Source organism: Mustela nivalis, assembly GCF_964662115.1.
Source record: "Mustela nivalis genome assembly, chromosome: 7".
Lineage (NCBI taxonomy): Eukaryota > Metazoa > Chordata > Mammalia > Carnivora > Mustelidae > Mustela > Mustela nivalis.
The window spans coordinates 32,878,001-32,897,799 of record NC_139026.1 but is presented as its reverse complement, the minus strand read 5'-3'; the positions used below and the strand labels follow the sequence as shown (position 1 = coordinate 32,897,799).

Genomic DNA, 19,799 nt, shown 5'->3' with positions numbered 1-19,799 from the left:
TTTCTAGAAAATAGGTTAATATGCCAGAACCAGATAGGCAGTGCTCTATACTCCAAAATGGAGTCCCCAAAGGGATGCCGGGTAACTGGCTAGACGGGCGCACATGCTCCATTCTCTCACATTTCTCCATTTCTCATCCCCTCCCTATCAAAGGGAAATATTGGCTCATTGTCTCTCTAGGAAGACAAAAAAAAGCATAATCATCCCTTGGTTTTATCTCTTTTTAAATCTTTATTCATTTTTTGATTAATAAGAAACTTTTTTTTTAAATCTTCATGAATTTAAACTAACTTCAAAAGATGAGTGTTAGCCTAGGTCCAATAAACAATAGTATAAGGAACTTCTATTTTAGCATCCCAAAAGGGACAAAAAATGTTTTGAGTATGCGAAGTATTAGTTTCAAATGAGAATGGGCAGGAAAAGAGTGCTTTCACATTCTATTTAATTGGCCTCAAAAGATGAACTGATATTGAGGAAAGCATTTTAGGCAAAGGATACAGACTGAATAGACACCTGGAGACAGCTAGCAGTGACATGTCCAGGAAGAACAATCCAGAGACTGGATTATTGGACAGAAAAGAGAGAGCCTGGTGAGAGAGACAGGGAATTATGGAGAAATGTCCTTGGGAAGTAGGATTGGATAAAGTACCCTGAGATCTGTCCTACCTGTAGATTTTAGATGGAAAATGGCTATGTGATGGTTTTCAAAAATAGGAAGGCAATGTTATTATTACCAATAATTACTGGGATAACCTCAAAACAGACATGATCGGGGAAAATTTAATTTGATTCAAATATGACATGATAGCAATAAAGTTACTTCCACCAAAGTCTGTTGGGAGTTGGTTTCACATATGCTGATAAACTTCCATCTGAGTGAGGCTGCTTCTGAGTATAGACATGGGCTGTACTCTCTGCAGAAGCTCCTCCCACAGGAACATGGATATGGACAGTGGTATCCTGAACGAGCTGCCCTGCTCCAGGGAGAGCGTTCTATGAAGCTTCAGGAACACAGTGCTGAGACTTCTAAGTCTAATCATGGCTAGAAAAAGCTAGAATTCCTACTATTTACTCTGAATATATTAGAATCAAAGAACAATGAAGGTCTCTGTCCTAGTTGGCTTGGGTTCCTATAACAGAATACCATAGAGTAGGAGGCCTAAACAAGAAACATTTAATTCTTACAATTCTGGAGTCTTCAATTCTGAGATCACGGTGCCAGTATGGTCAAGGGGCCTCTTCCTGGTTTACAGGTGGCCATCTTCCTGCCATATTCTCTTATGACATGGATTGAGACTTCCATCTCTTCATCCCTGTGTAAGAGCATTAATCTCATCATGAAGGTTCCACTCTCAGGACCAAAAATAAAACCCTAATCACCTCCTAAAGGCTCCACTTCTAAATAGTGTCACAATGGGAATTATGGTTCCAACATACGGATTTTGAGGGGATCATTCAGTCCATAGCAGTGTCTTAGAAACCATGTAGTTTATTTAATTGATAAGAATTGTATATTCATTTTTCAATTCATGCTTACAATGGGAATATTCTAACAAGAGAAGCTGAGACTCTAAAAGGTAACTGTATTTGAGATATATGCAAATAGATGGTTAATAATAGACCTGCGAATAGGAAAATTTATTAGAGGTAATACCTCTGTTTACAACCTGATGGAATTATAGTTTGCAGCAAGCAGACTTGCCTCAAACTAGTACACACATGTCAGGACATAGAATCCTTATGGAGATTTGTTTCTCATGTGTGATCCTCTCTCTTTCTTAAATAATCGTAATTGCATGCTTCATTTTTTAATTTACATAGTTGAATTTTCTTTTTTTAAAGTTACATTTCATTCTATAACACCACTCATTTATTTTTGCTGTGTCCATAATCTTCATTAAGTGCTTTCCCATTCTGAATTTAAAAAGTCATAACAGTAAACACACAGTGCTTCTAATATGGCCAGGGACTCTCCCTAAAGGTTCTAGATACATTAATTCTTTTTATATTTACTCTCATCTGTTGAGATAGGTACTAGTCCTAGCCGCCTTCTATGGAAGATGATGCTGAATCATAAAATGTTACATACCTTCTCAGCAACACACAACCAGCAGGTGGTAAATGTGGACCTAAACCATGTGAATCCGAATCTAGTCTGTATATTCCCACATGAAACAAATACACACCATTACATTACCACAGACACTGTGTGTAACCACCTAGCCAAAGTTGTTATCAATAGGTAATTGAAAAAGCTATCTAAATAATAAAAATGTAGGCAGGCCAGAATGATACTGTGTTAATCTGACAGAAAACATTTGCTTTCAAAACGTAGTCTTTAATTTCAGCTCCTTATTAAAGGAAAAAGTTATTTTTTTCCATAGAGAAAATTAATCCTAATTTGGAAATTAATAGTCCAGTAATTTTGGGGTGATGGAAACTTCAGAGAGATAATGATATGGTAAGGAAGGATGCCATCTGGAAGCTTTGATTTGCTAGAGACTTATAGAACACAAATTTACCTCTGTCAAATCTCTTGCCCAGAGCATGCAGCTTTGGGAATCTGATTAATTTTTAGTCACAGAGAACTTTCATTGTTAAAAATCTTTGCTTTTTGCATTAAAAATCTTGTCTTCTAACTGAAGCCCATCCGTCTAGTTCTACCGCTGAATAAATGTTATCAGACTTTTGCACATCTTCTCTTAGCTAAAAATCATTAACTCCTTTAACCATTCTTTGCATGACAACTTTTCCAAATCCTCTTTGACTCACCCACTGAATGGCTAGAAAAGCTCAAAATGATCAGTGTATCTAGTTTCCAGAGCACTTCTCAGTTCTGTAGATTTCTGCATAATACAGTGTACATTGGGATTAATCTTTCTCTGTGTGTGATGCCTCACTTCTGCTAATGTAATGTAGAAGTTAGTTCTAACTACCTTAGCAGCTAAATCATGTGGTGCACTTAAAATATCCTCAGATCTTTATTGTTTGGTCCCTTAAAAGCTTTGCTTGCCCTCTTCTATATTTATTTTTTAACCTTAATTTGAAACTTTATGTTTGTCTCCATTGGTTTAATTCCATCATTCCACTATCTCCAAAAATATTTGCTCCCCAATCTTTCTTGTAGTCTAAATCTTTATCCCTCCTAAGAATACCTACCTATATAAAACTTCGCAAGTGCAACACCTGTGTTTCAGCTTTTGGAGAAAATATTACTAGAAAGAGAAAATATTACTAGAATTAAGGTCCAGCTTTAATAAATAATACTGGAAGGAAATTTTAAAAATGATGAGTAGGATTCTTGTGTTCACTGCTGGAACAAAAAAGTTGCATGAGATGCTTCAGAGAAGAGCTGCTATCCTATACCATGTGCCTCAACTTTGATCCAGCAGTTAGAGACACCCAAAGAAGCTTGTGTAGCTCAAATGAGACATCACTCATACATCTATTTCATTTCATGAAAAATAAAAGTACATTGATAAGATTTTTTAATTCATTTTGTCAAGACATATTACTTTTTAAACTCTCAGACAGTATTCAATATTGTATTAACATTAGATAGAATGCAGAATCAAAGGACATTATTAAAACAGAATAATCACTTAGATTTTGCTTAATTCAAGTATTGAGCAATTCTTAATGTAGCCAAAGAATGACGGTAAACCCCTCTCCCCAAAAGTAGCCCATGTGAATCAAAGATAGCACATAAGAAATAATTTCATTAATGTTAATCAGAAATGAACTTTATTGGAAATATTTAGATTGTCTGAAAGTAACTACATGAAAGAGATTATCCTCAAGTCAGTTCCTTTTAAAATTAAAATCCTCCTTAAGAACGGAGTTTATTATATGAATATATTTTGCATGTGTATATTATATGTGTCTATATATTGCACAAGTGGTTGAAATCTTACAAAGACTCTAATTTAAGTAAACTGTTTAAAGCCTTTCTTTCTTTCTTCTTTTTTTGTAACTTGAAAAAAAAAAGCTCCCTTAAGTATTTGAGAGAATAGCAGTAAATTTTAGTTGCTTGTTATACTTGAACTTTATTAATAAATCGTGCGTTCATGAAGTTTTGTGATCTCAGCAAACTGTGAAGGTACGAGTTTAATTACTATGACTTTATCACAAAAGTCCATGTGATGTTGGGAACTGAAAAATGACGTAATCCGTTGAGCTCCTGAGATTCCTTTTTTAGCAGCCGGCTCCCCACGCATGGGGCGACACCCTGCTCTAGAGGTAGTGCGTCAGCTTTGTTTAACAAAAAGGATATCAAAAAACCCGGTAAAGGTTAAGAAATGTTTACTGTAAAACAAGATCCTGAAAGAGACTAGACTGTTGCCTGTTATTTAACGCGTTCACTGAGAACCTCTTGCAGTCAGGCTGAACCCTGGCTTTCCCCAGCCAGGACAGTGAAGGGCTCATTCGCTGTGGAGGACAGGTAGAAGAGTGATGCGTGCGTTACTTTACACACTCACACACGCACACACGCTGTCAAAAAGAGTCAGTTACAGGTCTGCTTTATCCCCTAAATCTGCAGCAATTTGTGATATGGATTAATTCTGATCGCCAACTTGTAAAACAAAAAGGGCACTGTCCTTACCAGGGGACGGCTGGATGATCTATTTGCCAATATAAATATTTGGATGGAAAGCTTAAAATATGTTGTTTTTCCAAGAGTTAGACTTTAAAGGAGGGAAAGCACCACTGGTGAAATATTAGCAGCAAATCGGTTAACCACTAACTTCTTTCTGTAGTCGTGGAGGCTCTTTCAAGTTTACGGGAGAAGCGAAACTGCGTTCTCTCGGCTCAGAATAGACTCCCCCATACTTGCACTAGTCACCACAGCGTCCTCCCCGCTCGTAGGTAACCTCGCGTACAGCCTTGAGTCACCTCAGGGGGTGGTTTGGTGACGCACCCTTTACCCCCAGAGGCCTACCAGGGCGGTCCCTTGCGGCGCCCCCACCTCCCCGGGCAGTCCAGTCGGTGGTCCCACGCCGAGGTGCGCACCAGGTGGCGGCCCGCGGGTGCCCCGGGACGGCTAGACTTGCCGCCAGGAGTTTGCTCGGCTCACAGACCAGGCACAAGACCCTAACAGGAGAGCTTTGGCATGAGGTCGGGCCGCGGCAGCCAGTGGGCGAGGGCACCGGGTCTGGGACGAGGGTCTGCGCCGCAGGGGCGCCGCTCGCAACCCCGGGTGGTGCCGGCATCCCAAGGAGGGGGCGGCCGGCTAGCTCCGCTTTCCTGCTGCGAACCACAGAGAGCATTTTGTTCCCCAAATCTGCTCGCGACACTTTGCAAATTAAAGTTCACTTATCAAAATTCACATCAGGAATTTACGTTGCCGGGTGGGGCGGGCAGGACAGGTTGGAAAGGAGAAGTGAGTGAATATCAGTCTTGACCTTTCTCTTTGGTTCTTTAATGATTTTTCCGAATAAAGGAGTCGGCCCTCCCCTCCTCCCCATTTCTAAATAAAACAGGGTGTGATGAACATCTCTGTATTGTTCGTCTTTCGAATTTGCAAAGCACTAAGGCAAAGAGGTTGAACTAGATTGCGGATGGTTTTCAGCAGCTTACAAGGAGGTGCTTTCTAAGCGCACAGCGTTGGCTTTGTGCAAACTCTGTCCTCCTGACCTTGTCGAGAGGTAAAGGGTATTCGTGGGCGCAGGAGAGGTGCAGTAGGTGGGGGTCTAGCCTGCAGAGAGTCTGCTGCTTTCTGTTTGAACCTGCCTTGATTCCGTCCATTAATCCGTATTATTCGTACCCTGGTGGGGTTTGCTTAATGACCGTGGACTTTTACACTTACATTGTATAATTCCAGTCCAAAGGCGTAACATCCGTCAGGTTATTTTTGCCTCTGTCTATACTGAGATGTTCTTTATGTCTGTACCTGAAACGTGGATACTTAATGCGTGGGTGTGTATGCGCAACATCTTGAAGAGAAGCGGCTCTGTCTTTAAGACTTATCTACATAATCAGGAAAAATAAGGTATATAAAATGCAATGGATAAAACCTTAAACAACTAACTCAAATATAATAGTGGAAGATGTGTTAGAAGTAAATGATTAATTACTAGTAAAATCTAAGTTTATGACCTGACTACAGTTTAGCATAATTATAAACTATTTAAAGGTATATGTGTCACAGAGGAGATCTTACTTTAATGATCCTTTATGTCACGTATTCAGAATTTCCTGGAGCAATGACAACAGCCATAGCGAGGAACAAAGGTGACTAGACTATCGCGGTTGAATTAGGATGTTTTTATATTTGTAAAATGCATTTCTATAGCAAATGTAAACAATGTCATAGTAAATGTAAACTATCACATATGTTAGATAAGTCAAAATATTTCCTCGTGGGGGAAAATACTCGGATTTTTACATTTAATTTGGATCCTTTAGGAGAAGAGAAGTCAAATCTATTTCTCTATTCAAGAAAAGGGCAACTATGTGAAAAACTATTATTGAAACAAGTTGTAATTCAAAGACAAGCATAGGTCTCTGAAAACTCATGTGAGTTTCTGAAATACCAAAATACTTAATGTTACTATTGAAATTGCAGGTAAATTTAATCTATTATAGTTGAGAGCTTTGTAATAGGACACTTGACAGACTGACAGGTTTGATTAAAATTCGAGTAACTGTTTTTTCAAGTTGAAATACAGAAGCTTCAAAAACATTACAAAGTTATACATTAGTCTGTAGGTGTGTTTTCTGGAGTAGATGATGATGGATTGGGACATGTATTTAAAAGAAAAGCTTAAATAGTTCTTCATGTATGTATATATTTTTATTCTGAGGGAAACCTCTTGAGCTGCTTCAATGCAAAATGTATTTCTGTATCTGTTATGTCTTTAGAGCTCTGGGAAGGCTGAAGATGAAGCCAGGAAAGGGAAACAGCAGCAGAGCACACACAAACACGAGGCCACCTGGCTTCTTGCCATCATACATGACATTCAATTATTTGAGTACTTTTTCATGAGACTTTTCCCTCCACCCAGCTTTCCCTCCCCTCTCCAGACCCTTGCTTTTCTACATTTGGCATAGTTCATCTGATTCAGCACGCATTTTTCCTCGCTGTACTTAGTAATAGGTCTCAAACTCTCACCACAAAAAGAAAGTGCTAAGATTAAAGTTCTTGCAATACTATCTTGACATTCCCAGTATTACTCTATAAGTGTGACGTTTCTTTCAATAAGCTGAGAAGGAAAGGAACTAGAATGGTCTACATACACATTGCTTCAACTGCTCCTTTGATGTATGTACTCAAAATATTTTTCATTTCCCAGAATATATTCTCATGGTGGGGGGGAGGGAACATTAACTGCAGCTTTTAGGCCGTGAGAATTTCTTTTAAATATAAAATAAGTTAAAAAAACAATAAAATAAGTCAAGCTGACAGATGGCCAACCTCTTACCTGAACGTGACTTATTTGAATTTACATAGGTGTGTGTCCCTGTCTGGAGGAGTCAAGTAGTCACTTCAGTAGGCTTCTCAACTAGTTTCAATGTATTCGATTACTTTACTTCTAGGCGCTATTGGGAGCTAAATAAAGGGGGGGAAAAAGCCCACTCCAAATTGCTGTGTTTGGGGAGTTGGCACCTCACAACAGCAGCAACAACCACAAACTGATTGCAGGAATGTTAGATGTAACTTCAAATCGGAGCATTGGAGTCCCTTCACAAAATAGCCTTTCCCTGTTAGCAACTGATCCTACCAGAGGAATGAGGAGAAACCCACGTTTTCAAAGAGGTTGCAATGGAATCTACAGTAGGTCCCTTAACCCTCATCCTTTTGCTTTCTGGACTAGGGTACATTACTTACTGACGCCCCCCGCAGGCACTGCGTCGCATCTGCCCCCCACCCCGCACCCCGCCACCAAAGCGAAATGAAGAAACATCAATGTCTTCACAGCACCCAGAGACCTAAAGGTGATGAGATTCTAAAATGTCCTTAATTTTGTTAGGCTTTCAAAGAAATTGATAGTTCCCCATCTCTGTCCCTTCCCTACCCCTCTCACCGCACTCCCACCACTTCCAGCGAGGGCTGGTGCCCACTGATAAAGTTCAGATTTGAAAAAAGCAGAGGAGAAGAGGAGGCACAGCAACTTTACTCCTGGTAGATCTGACTGACATGAAAGATGGGGAGCAGAATCCTGAGCTTAGAACCCAGGCTCAGAGTGCAGAAAAGAGATCACTAGTACCCTCAAAGACAGAATAGAACGGTGGAGCAAAGGAGGGAATGGTAGCCGGGAGCGGGGTTGGGGGGTGGGGGGTGAGGGGTCGACTGCGCCTGCGCAGATAAGATCTCAATTAGAACCTGACTTAATAAACTGGGTCTTTTCGCCAGCCGATGGTTCCTCAGGACACTGACCCCTGGGGCCCTGAGCAAGCTGACTGGTTGGATTTGCAGAAAGGGAGGATAAGGAATGAAGATTAGGGGTGGCTTTAAAAGCCCGCTGAGGAGGGAAGAGTTATGCCGGGTTTGGGTAGAAAGTATTTATGGAAGTGCTACGGTCAATTTCCAGGAAGGTTATCCTCAAAGCATCAGGCAGAAAAAGCTCAGGTAGATCTCACAGAAGGAGGGATAGCCTCCAATCTGATTTTTTCCCTCTTCTTGTGACTTTGAGAAACGATTTAATTATTATTGTTTTAATTAGTATTATTTTAAGTGCATTATTAATGCTCCAAGGGCTAAAGCTGTGTCATTACCATAAACTCCATCTCAGCCTCTCAAAATCTATTTAATGCAGCTTTTGGCAACCAGAGACCCAACTTCTTGCCAAAAACTGCAGATTAAGCATTCGTTATGGGAGTTTGCCATTAGCTGTTCCTTCTGTTATGGGCACAAGTGGTTACATGTCCCCAAACACAGCATTCCGTGTAATAGATTTGCGTTTGCAGGAGGCTCCAGGGATATTAAGTGTGGTTGGTGACACCTTGCACCCATCCCTCCAACCACTACAATCAAAAATGGGTTTGAGGTGTGGAATGGGAACCGTTTACTAAGCAGCTATCCTCCTTGGCTCCCCTGTAGTTTTTCTTCTATGAGCTGGATCTTTACTGGTATACAAGTACCCCAGAGCTTGCATCATATGTCTTTCATTTAAAATACATCGAATGTTTTTCAGGAAATTTAGCGTTCTTAAGACGCGTATTTATAAACAAGCTGACAGAGCTCTACGACGTAACTAAGTTTAGGGAGTTGTTTTTGTGTTTCCTCAAGTCAGCAAGGCGTTATTCTTGCTGCTGGGAAATTTTAAAAAACCTATTAGATGACCATTTCTTTTATCTTCATGTTTACTACAGAAGGTCAGACTTGCAGAATATCTCTTAAGTTTAGGTACAGAGGGGGCTAGGGGAGAATAAAAAATCATCACCCCACGCAGAAATGAGTGGATAAATGGACACCCAACTTTCCGGCAAGGACAGAGAGAGAACTAGCTAGAAAGTGCCCAGGAAGAAGCGCAAGGCAGCTACTCTGCCTTAAGTGTGGTTTTGTCGCCTGCGGTAACCTCGTGACAGCATTTCCTTGTTGGGTTTTTGTTGTTGTTGTTTGTTTTTTGTTTTTGTTTTTGTTTTTTTTTCTTCCAGCCTAAGGTGCCTGGGTTGTTCTCGCGTCCCGATACCCGATGCAGTCTGGCTATCTCCTAGAGCTCAGCCCCGGGAAAGTTTTCCTTTGACCGCGCCCCCTTGAGATTAAACAGTTCGCTGTTGGTGCCGGCCGCAGGGCTCGGGAAATAGTAATAAGAAGACAGCAAAAGCTGTGTAATTCCAGGGATAGTGTCAACTCTCGAGAACCCGACAGCGCACTCAAGGCCACGCTGAGCGCGGCGCCACGTGAACTGAGCTTGTGCCGCCAGCCCTCTCTCGGGAGAAAGGTCCCGGGCGCAAAGAGGCTGCTTCTCCCGGCGTCCGCTCTGGCTCGGTTCGCCCAGGTCTGGATGTTCCAGGCCTGCCCGCTTCCAGGGCTGTGCTAACTAAGAAGCCCCGCAGAGGTGCGCAGAGCTCCAGGGTGGTTTCTCCGAGGCTGCGGGCCTGTCCTGGCCTCGAAGAGGGTCTACCGGGGAGTCTTGCGCCAGCCAGGACCGCAAGAAGCTGGACATTTCCAAACCCATCCGAATGCCTGCCAGGGTTAGGCCTGGCCTCACTACTCTCAGAGTCGGGGCTGCCCAGCGTGCCCAAGGCCGTGGGGTCGTTTCCAGGCTGGCCTAGGGAAGCGCGACGGGCGCTGCGAAGGCCTGTGCGAGAAAGGCTGTCAGGACCCTCGAACGCAGTCCTTCCTGGGAAGGTGCAGTGCATAGTCCCAACTTGTGGGAGCTTTTCACCATATTTGCCAACTCAAGAGCCCGTTGCTAATGGCTGCCTTTTCGTGCCCAAGGCACTGAACTATTTCCCTTAGACGCCGCGGGCTTCTCGGAAGCCAGAGTCAATCCCAAAGCCACTCGTAGGGGATGTCAACCCCGCAGTGCTGCCCTGCCCTCAGGGAGCGGCCAGCTCTCCGCCCAAGCTAGCATTCCCCACCACCCTTCCCCGGGTTCAAACCCAAACCCAGGCCCAGGCCGTGCCGGCGCCCGAAACGCCGCCTCGTTAGTGCGCCCAGCTCCGCGCGCTCCCCTCGCTCCCGACAAGCGCAGTTCACAGTAATTCCACCCCACCCTTTAAAACTAATTGTTGGAAAAACCACGCTGGAGGCCTTCCTCTTTTGTACGCCTTGAGTAACGAGGGTCCCTCTGGCCTATACTAAAGGCCCTTTGGAGGAGGCTCTTTTCCTATCAGGTTTTCCTAAAATCTGGATCGAATGATAAAATCGTGGACCAAAGGGAGCGTTGGGAGGAGAGTGAGGAAATAGATTGATATTGGCATATTGCTTTCAATGCCTCTGGCTCCGCTTTCCACTCCTACCCATCGCAAGCACGTCCACAAGCCGCGGCATTCCAGAAAGAAAGGCCAAGGCTCGTGAGCGCCGAGAGCGCCGAGACGCCGCGATCCTCCGGGTTAGAAGCAGAAGCCGCCCCTCCACCGCGGCCGACCCAGGGAAGAGCTGCCAACCTAACTGGCTTCTTGCGATTCGGGTTAATGTGGATCTTCCACATAAACGATTTACGGATGAAATAAAAGCCCTTTAGAGTAATACTTCCTTTCAAGTTCTTAAGACGCCTCTAAATCTTTCTGGTAGTGAGTGGCCGGCGTGGGGGCGGGGTGGGGAGCGGGTGTCGGGCAGCCGGCCCGGAAGGGCGCGGAGAGCAGGGAGTGGAGGGTTAACTGCTTTGCGATCTCACCAAGCTCTTCCGAAATGCCAGTCCGCTGTCGCGGCGACAATGTTTCTGGGTGTCGGGGGCCTCGTCCCTCCTGGCATTTGTCTGAAATGGAGCTGTCTGTCTAACCTAGGCCTGGACGCGCCCTGCCCGGGTAAGTGGGGGAAGGTGGGGGTGGGGTGAGGGCGGAGGGGGACCCTGGGTGGAGTTAGTCGCCTGCCTATTTTCATATTCATTAGAACTGGGAGGTTGCCCGTTGAGCCCAGCTGAGTTTCAAGATATAAAAGCAACTTCGGGTGCCCCCTCTCCATCCCGGACGTATTAAAGGGCTCGGAGCCGGGAAGCTCCCGGCGCCGCAGCGCTCGCTTCCCCTTCCCTCCTCGGCCCTCCCTTCTCCCGCCCACTTGCGCCCTCCCCCAGCGCTCTCCAGCCTCTGCGCCCCAGGAGCTCTGCGACAGCCTTCCAGGATTATGGAGTTTCTGAGCGAGAAGTTTGCCCTCAAGAGCCCGCCGAGTAAAAACAGTGACTTCTACATGGGCGCAGGAGGCGCGTTGGAGCACGTTATGGAGACGCTGGACAATGAGTCCTTTTACAGCAAAGCGTCCGCGGGCAAATGCGTGCAGGCCTTCGGGCCCCTGCCCCGCGCCGAGCATCACGTGCGCCTGGAGAGAGCCTCGCCTTGTCAGGAGAGCGGCGGTGAGTCGCCTGCCCGAGCCTCGGCCACCCTTCTGCAAACCCTAAGTGCGGGGAAGTGTCGGGACAGGCTAGCGGGGAGGAAGGAAGGAAGGAAGGATGGAAGGAAGGAAAGGGGGAGCTAGAGTCCGGAGGGCGGAGGAAGGCAATGGAACAGTGAGCGTTTTAAGAAGCGGTGTTCTGGCTGCCCCCGACTTGGAAGGGCCAAGGAAGGACGAGGCGCTAGATTGCCTCCGCGCGGTTCCCTTTTAGCTGTCGAGGGCTGTCCCTTCTGGGTCCCGGACTCCCTCTGTCCAGGACCCAGGAGTAAACTGATAGCGCGGTAAAGAGAGTGTAATTGAGTCAAGACAGCGCTCTTCCTCTGTGAGCCCGACGCGCTGCCCTCGCAGACGGAGCAGAAATCGATCATAGCTCGTTTAGAGGATGTCACTGTTGTCACGAACAAGAAACTTTGACTTCCTTTAGATGAAAAACCTTTTCAGAAAAGTTTCCCAAGACGTAGCAGTATTTCTCTTTGTGAAATTGGAAGATTGGTAGATTAACTTGTGTGAAGTTGTGACTTCTGATTCTTTGGGTTTGCAATACAGTACACATAATTTTTTTTTGCCTAAACACATCACTTTCAGTAGCTTCGGATAAAGAATTCCCAATATAAGCACTCACTCCCGAACTCTGTATTGTCTATTTTTCTGACTCTACATTAAAAGTCACCTAAGAGCCCTCTCTCGGAATGCTTCTGGGTGAAATCTTCAACTTTGAACGGCCAAGTATCTCAAAGTCAAAATGTTATCAAAACAAACCATCTATCTTTTCTATCTTGTAACCCAATACAAACCTATTTTTTTTAAGATCGAGACAGCTAAAGCTAGTTTACAATTCCAAGAGGACTTTTCCTTATCATTGTATATATTCCACAGTTAAGCTGTAAGGAGCGGGTTGCTTTAAAATAACAAACGAATTAAGTGTGAAATATTTACAACAAGCCTCCCGCCCCCTGTTTTAATGGAGAGTCAAAATCCAGCAAGGTACTGGCTCATAGGAGCTCATTTTCTAAATACTGGGTACACAGTAAGTTAAAAAAAAAAACAAAAAACAACCTCCTATCTTTTACTAATTCGACATTGCAAATTACTTTTCACTTGCAAGGTTGAACCAAAAGTATAGGTGGGAAGGACAGAGAAAATCAGTTAAATAGTTTGTCATTTATTTAGAAAGACACACGCAATTAATTTTTATTTTTGATATGCTAATTTTTGGCTTTCTAGTTGTATTTCAGACTGCAGTATCTTTATTTTTGGAATTCTTACATGTATACGTAAAATTATTCGAATGGACAGGATTTAAAAAACAAAAAACGATTCTCTGACGTCCTAACAATTGCTGGATGGGACTACATCCTATTTTAAATTGTCGGGAATCCAAAATAAGAGAAATAGGCGATTCTTGATACTTTAACAACTTTTTAACAAATATCACACTTTTAGGTTGAATTTTAATAGGAAAGTATTAAGTAAGATGAATGTAGGCAGCAGTTCGCTAAATTTAGGAAAGCTCCTGTCTTTCTCCTGAGATGCCCTTAGCCTCACGGCTGCTTCCCCTCCCCCATCCCTAATTACCGAAGTTCCCCCATTTAACTCAGCCCTAGACAAAACCTTATTGTTAATCAGTCATGGCTCTTCTTTATATCTAGTTTTACATCACATCTTTTGCATAAAAGATATTAAGCATTTAAGTTATCTTAGGTCTTAAAGTTCAAAACATTGGTATAATGATTAGAAGAACAGTTGCTAAAATATGTTATGAGATAATTTAAAAACAGACAAAAACGAAATAAGTATTGCAACTCTTTGGAAATTATTGTTCCAGCTGGGTTCTTTACTTTTTCAAAAACTCTTTGCAATTTCATTACGTGCGTCCATTGCATGTCTCTGTGTGTGTGTGTGTGTGTGTGTGGCACCATGTGATAGATTTTTGTTTTATATCATATTGCAAGCATGCAATCAAATCTGGAGGATATCATTGAGAGTGAAACACTCCTAAACAGAATGGAAGATGACATCTTTTGTTATCTTTTAATAGATGTTTTAATGTCTGCTTTAGGGAAAAATAAAGCTTTCTGTCTTAAAACATATTTTATGACTTAATCATATATATATATGACCTATTGAGAAAGAATCACAAGTGAGTTTTTACACTAAAGAAGTCTACTTAAATTTTATTCTGTTCTAAAAGAAGCACTTCCAGTCATTAATTTAGCAGGTCACTTTTTGAAAAAAACATTAAAAAGCAGACATGAATATACAGTCAAAATATTCAACATACAGTAGAAAAAAACCATATCTTAAATCTGTAGTCCATACCTTTTGTGTGGAGCAGGAAGATAACTTTTGGGAAGAGTTTGGATTTGGATTTAGAAGTATTGTTTTTAAAATTGAAATTTTTCAGTTTTTACAAATTGAACTGTCTTGAGCCATGTAAGTAGCTCAATTTTGTCTGCTGTGAATAAATACATACACTACTTATATTAAATATGGTTCACTTTTCAAAGATTAAGCTCAATTTTTTTAAAAAAATCTAGAGCATCTTTTAATTTGATCACCTTATTTGATTCTAAATTATGTGCATAATCATTACATTAGCCTTGTAAAATAGAGCTGTAAAATCTGGTAAATTATATGAGTTCCATGTCACACATTTTGAAATGGCTTTAAACCTGCCCAGAGTGGATTAATAATAGTGCCAGATATGATGTTTGAATTAATAATGGCACAGTAAATCATTAACAGACTGCTTTCCTGATGCTGTAAATGACTTCAACTTAATTTCTTCATTGAAATGTTTCACAATACTCAGAACTGTTGTTTTCCCCCCTCTGGGTACAGTGAACTATGGGATCACTAAAGTAGAAGGACAGCCTCTTCACACCGAACTAAATAGAGCTATGGACAACTGTAACAGTCTCCGGATGTCTCCCGTGAAAGGGATGCCAGAAAAGGGAGAACTGGATGAACTTGGGGATAAATGTGACAGCAACGTATCCAGCAGTAAGAAGCGGAGACACCGAACCACCTTTACCAGCCTGCAGCTGGAGGAGCTGGAGAAGGTCTTTCAGAAAACCCACTACCCGGATGTATATGTCAGAGAACAGCTTGCTCTGAGGACAGAGCTCACGGAGGCCAGAGTGCAGGTAGGAGCCAAATGAAGGCCTTGGGTGTGTGTTGGGAGTGGGAGATACTGTTAGAATAATTCAGTGGTTGCATTTTGCCACAAAAGAAGAAACTGATTCTCCAACTAAAGGTATAGAACAATGTACTATATGCATGTAGGTCTACTAAAATTTCTTCTTCCTTGCAAAGAATTTAATCACTCACACAAAAACCTAAAAGAACACTTGACTTATTACATAGGCATACAAATTAATGATTATTTAAAAAAAAGAGAACATCATAAATATCTCTAATTTAAATATTAATTTTTAAAGGGCAAAACCCCAGAATCATAGCTATCTATTTACTAATACATTTATTTTATTTTGTTTTTTTTTTCTATTTTATCAGACATTAAGGTTCTTTTTACATTACACACCAGATATTGGTAAATTCTTTGTGTAAGGGCCCATAGATCTATAATTTTATTAGGTTGGGGTTATAATAAAACAAAGAAAAAATGAAACAGTCTTATAAATTTGCAATTGTTAAATATACAATAACTTATTTTTACTACACATAAAGAAAGGTCGTATAGCTCACTTGTAATTTTTCTAGCTCTAATAGTTGCCTTACCATTCCATTTTAACTTTGAAATGTAGATAGTTTGCATCTTTTTTGCAGAAGCAATAGAAATAATGCTCTTAAAGTAATTTAAAAATATATATTCAATTATATTTTAAGTTATACTCAAATCATCAAATTGGGTGGCACAATATACTCAACTTTTTAAATCATTTGAAAAAATTATATTAAGTAAATTTCTATCTCTTAGACATATTTTATTTTTCTGGAGTTGGTATTCTTAAACAACATTTTATTGGTTCTCAAGTAACAACAATTTCAGGGAATCGCCTGTTTCTTTGTGCATTTTTACTACGCCAAATAAGAGAATATTAAAGTTTGCAATTCCCATACAGTATAAGAATAGAGAAATGAATAAAATAGTGAAGAATTTTGTCATGAGAGTAATAGTGTTTCTTCTGAAGATTAAGCCATTGCAAGGCCATTTCATCATTAAAGGCAGCATTTGGTGGTGTGGGAATACCAAGCAGCAGGATTTTTCTTTAGCTTGTAGAGAGAATAGTTACTTTATTTTAGTTCAGGAAGTAAATTTACAGAAAGTTGATGCTAATGAAGAATTCTGAATTGTTAAGTGTTAATATCAGTCCCATGTGTGTGCTATTTTATTATTATTATTTTTTTGCCTTGTGTTCATATGTTTGGATTAGTTATACTTGTAACCATAGAAAAATTTGTTTACTTATAGAGTGATCAGCTGTGCACAATGGATGTTTTCACCTTAATATTTCATCAACTCCTGATTAATTTTTGTCTAAAAACATGCACAGAGAGCCAACCTGAACGTAATTTATTCAGGTTTTCACTTTCTGGCTTTTCGTATCAGAGTGATAATTCATACCTATTTTAAGGAGATTGTAAAAATCTCTTTTCTCAATGAAAAAAAAAGAAAAATTTCATTACTAAATTCCCTTACTATACTCCTAGTGTCTGTGAAGACAGGGAGAAAATATTTTATGTTTTGTTTTGTTGTTGTTATTATGGGCCTTAGGCATTGTGTGTAATACGCCTTTACCAGCAGTGTTCTAAGAAACAATACTGAACATGTAGCTCTCATAGCCTTATTTTAATTGCTGGAAACTAAGGTGCCACCTTAAATTTGCAGCACATGCTTGCATATCGAACTGAGGCTTAATATGTATGCAAAAGTATGATGGTAAAGATAGAGAAGATTATAATTGATTATGAAAAAGTAAAAATTTTAAGTAAATTTTAACAGTCTGCACTTTGATATGTGATTTCCAGCTTCTTTTGTAAGTATTTTGTATTCTAAACATAGTTCAGAAGAGCTGAAGAGCTTCCTGACAGCTGCTTGTGAAATGTCTACTCAAAAATATCAAATAACACATACTGAATATAACTTTTTGTGTCTCCCTTTAATACATTAAAATATTAAGTGAAGATTCTGGAGAGTTCCACGTGTGAATTAGTGATGAGGAAGATGGTTATTATGATAAATATCATTAGTATAGAAATAGAGAAATTTGGATGAGAGCTTAGTGATCCTATAGAGGCTCTAGTAACTAATAGGCTTTCTTGAACGTGGGTGTATCTTCCCATTTATCCTATTATTTGTGTTACCTATAAGTCTCTTATATTGGAAAAATGATTTGGAGATTTTTGAACTTTTCTTATAAGGGAAGATAAGTATTATAAGTAGTGTAATTTATGTAATAAGCACATTTGTATATTTTAAACCAGAGTTCAATTTCAGATGGTTCCATTTTACCTATAGTCTTTATCATGCTCAATCTAATATGTGATCTTAATATTTTTTGTTTCTAAATAATCATATTTCTGCCAGTACCATATGTTTGGATGTAATCTTAGTGTTTAAATTTTTCTAAGATTATCTAAGGTATGGGTAGAACCCAACACAGTCTTTACTCTGTGACATGTTCTAAAGATAATTGTTTTGACAGATCCAGATATTAATTTGGTTATAGTTTGACTGGGTTAATGTTATGTGCATAACCCCATACTAAAAAACCATGAATGTCTTCCAGATTTGCAGCATTCTCTGAGAGGAAAATTATCTATGATAATTTGGAGACATAAGGAGTCTTCAAAATCATATAATCTAATTACTTTTTATTTTCCAAAATGAAAAAAGAGTCTGAGACATAGTAAATATTTTTTTTTAAAGTATCTCCTCCCTTTCTATTAATTTATATTGCCTCATGGACATACCACTTACCAGGGTGAAATAGAAAGTAAAACTTGTGGCTACTTTTGTGACATAAATTTATTTCTTAGTGATTTTATACACCTGGTTTGTTCTTTCTGATCTGTGGCTTTTAATAACACCATTGCATTTTCAAATATTCCTCATCTAAAATTCTACTTTTTAAAAAAAATAGGTTTGGTTTCAAAATCGAAGGGCCAAGTGGAGAAAAAGAGAACGTTATGGCCAAATACAACAAGCTAAAAGCCATTTTGCTGCCACCTATGATATATCAGTTTTGCCAAGGACTGACAGCTATCCACAGGTATGGTAAACGTCACAGAATACTGATTGCGAAAAATAGATGTGGTTTGTATATTCCTAAAAGGAATATTATTATTGGCTTTATTATGTTTGATGCAATAGTCAAGAATGAAAATGTTAACCTCCAGAAGACTTTTTGCATGTTTGTTAAATGCTTATTTTACTAAAATATTTATTTTATTATTATTTACTTTTGGAGCCATTTGTTCAAAAATATTTTAGGGTCCCTTCCTTATCACACATTGCCAACAACTGAAGTAGCATCATTCACAGTATAAACCTTTTAATTAGTCTACATTTTAACTATTCAGACTCATTTCTTTTGTTAACTTTTTTAACAAATAAATAAAGCATTGCTTGGCGTGCTGTCTTTGTGGCTAATGTTTTATGAGCCATCCCCTAACCTAGTGGTGGTGTGGTCTATGAAACCTTCAGTTCCACTTAAAAATAACTCTTTTTCTATGTTGTCTTTCTAGCTTTGTTTCTAGTCCATTGTTTCAGGGAAACATTTAGCCTTTGGTTACTTAAAACATATACAGGATTAGTACTGAAGATCATTTAAAAAAATTACCACATTTAAAAACACATTCAGGGATGCCTGGGTGGCTCAGTTGGTTGAGCAGCTGCCTTCGGCTCAGGTCATGATCCCAGCGTCCTGGGATCGAGTCCCACATCGGGCTCCTTGCTCGGCAGGGAGTCTGCTTCTCCCTCTGTGTCTGCCTGTGTTCACTCTCTCTCCCTCTCTCTTTCTGACAAATAAATAAAATCTTTAAAAAACAACAACAACAAAAAAAAAACCCACATTCACCCCTTTCTATGGGAGTTCTCATCTCATTTTAAAGAGCATGTAGAAATTCCTTTTCTTCTCATTATTTCCCTTTAATTTTGAGGGTTTTTTTCTTTCTCACAGTTTGTAATTCATGTAAACAAAATACATTTTATCTGTTTAATTGGACATTCATTTTTCCTATTACTGAGTTATAGTATTCAGAACTATATTTGATACATAATAAGGAACACTTGTATTATAAGGAGCGAGATATTTGTTATTTCATTCCGTACTGTTTAAGGATATACATTGTTACAGACCATTTTGAAAACAAATATGTAATGTATATGCTCGGGGAAGACCTTGACAGTCCAGTCACCAAATCTTTGCAGCCTAAAACTGAAGGGGATTCATTTTCTTCAACTCTAAGTTGAAGTTCATACCTTGTGAACACAAATTCAGTCCTTTAGCTTTGTGCATCCTTCTATTCTGATGCTTTTTATGATTCTTAAAAATCTATTTTGAGAGCTTCATCCTTCCAGATAAATTCACCAAATTTATTAATGTATTATCATATGTGAGTAAAAGCCTCAGAGATCACCTGGTTCTGTCCTTCTAAACGTTAGGAAACGAGATCCATGGGGAGTTAAGGAATCGGCCCGTGATGACAGCAATGACCTGTGATCACAGGAGTGTCCTCACAGGACAGCCTGTGAAGGGCTGCTGCAGTTAAGCCTTGCCACTGCAGTCTACCAGAAGACGACAGGAGCTTCGGAATAAATGTCCACACCTGCCCTCAG

General features: G+C 40.3%; 3 protein-coding genes across 4 annotated transcripts in view; 2 read left to right on the top strand and 1 right to left on the bottom strand.

The window, feature by feature from the left end:
• LRRIQ1 (leucine rich repeats and IQ motif containing 1) overlaps positions 1-6,951 on the top strand; it is a 225,009-nt gene extending 218,058 nt beyond the window's left edge. The window contains exon 27 of the mRNA XM_082738968.1: positions 6,862-6,951. Within this exon, the coding sequence (XP_082595094.1) occupies positions 6,862-6,878 (17 nt within the window). The 3' untranslated portion in view covers positions 6,879-6,951. The remainder of the gene's footprint in view (positions 1-6,861) is intronic.
• Positions 1,186-11,387, bottom strand: LOC309868790 (uncharacterized protein). Of its 2 annotated transcripts, none has more exons than XM_082738978.1 (2): positions 4,940-5,329; positions 1,186-1,313 (listed from the first exon to the last, which is right to left on the bottom strand). In XM_082738978.1, the coding sequence occupies exons 1-2, from the start codon at positions 5,265-5,267 to the stop codon at positions 1,279-1,281; spliced, it is 363 nt and encodes a 120-aa protein (XP_082595104.1). In that variant the 5' UTR covers positions 5,268-5,329; the 3' UTR covers positions 1,186-1,278. The 2 variants fall into 2 exon arrangements, 1 of the variants encoding a protein (XP_082595104.1); XR_014313846.1 differs by lacking the exon at positions 4,940-5,329 and adding an exon at positions 11,286-11,387 and having other exon boundaries at positions 1,283-1,313.
• ALX1 (ALX homeobox 1) overlaps positions 11,293-19,799 on the top strand; it is a 20,853-nt gene continuing 12,346 nt past the window's right edge. Inside the window, exons 1-4 of the mRNA XM_082738973.1 lie at positions 11,293-11,415; positions 11,682-11,957; positions 14,837-15,141; positions 18,103-18,231. Of these exons, the coding sequence (XP_082595099.1) occupies positions 11,325-11,415; positions 11,682-11,957; positions 14,837-15,141; positions 18,103-18,231 (801 nt within the window). The 5' untranslated portion in view covers positions 11,293-11,324. The remainder of the gene's footprint in view (positions 11,416-11,681; positions 11,958-14,836; positions 15,142-18,102; positions 18,232-19,799) is intronic.

Coding starts and splice junctions, on each gene's coding strand:
- LOC309868790 (XM_082738978.1), bottom strand. CDS start 5,267: ATGCTCTCTGTGGTTCGCAGCAGGAAAGCGGAGCTAGCCGGCCGCCCC. Junction 1,314..4,939: donor CGCCGCAAGGGACCGCCCTG/GTAGGCCTCTGG, acceptor GCTCTTACACAG/GGATGAAGAGATGGAAGTCT.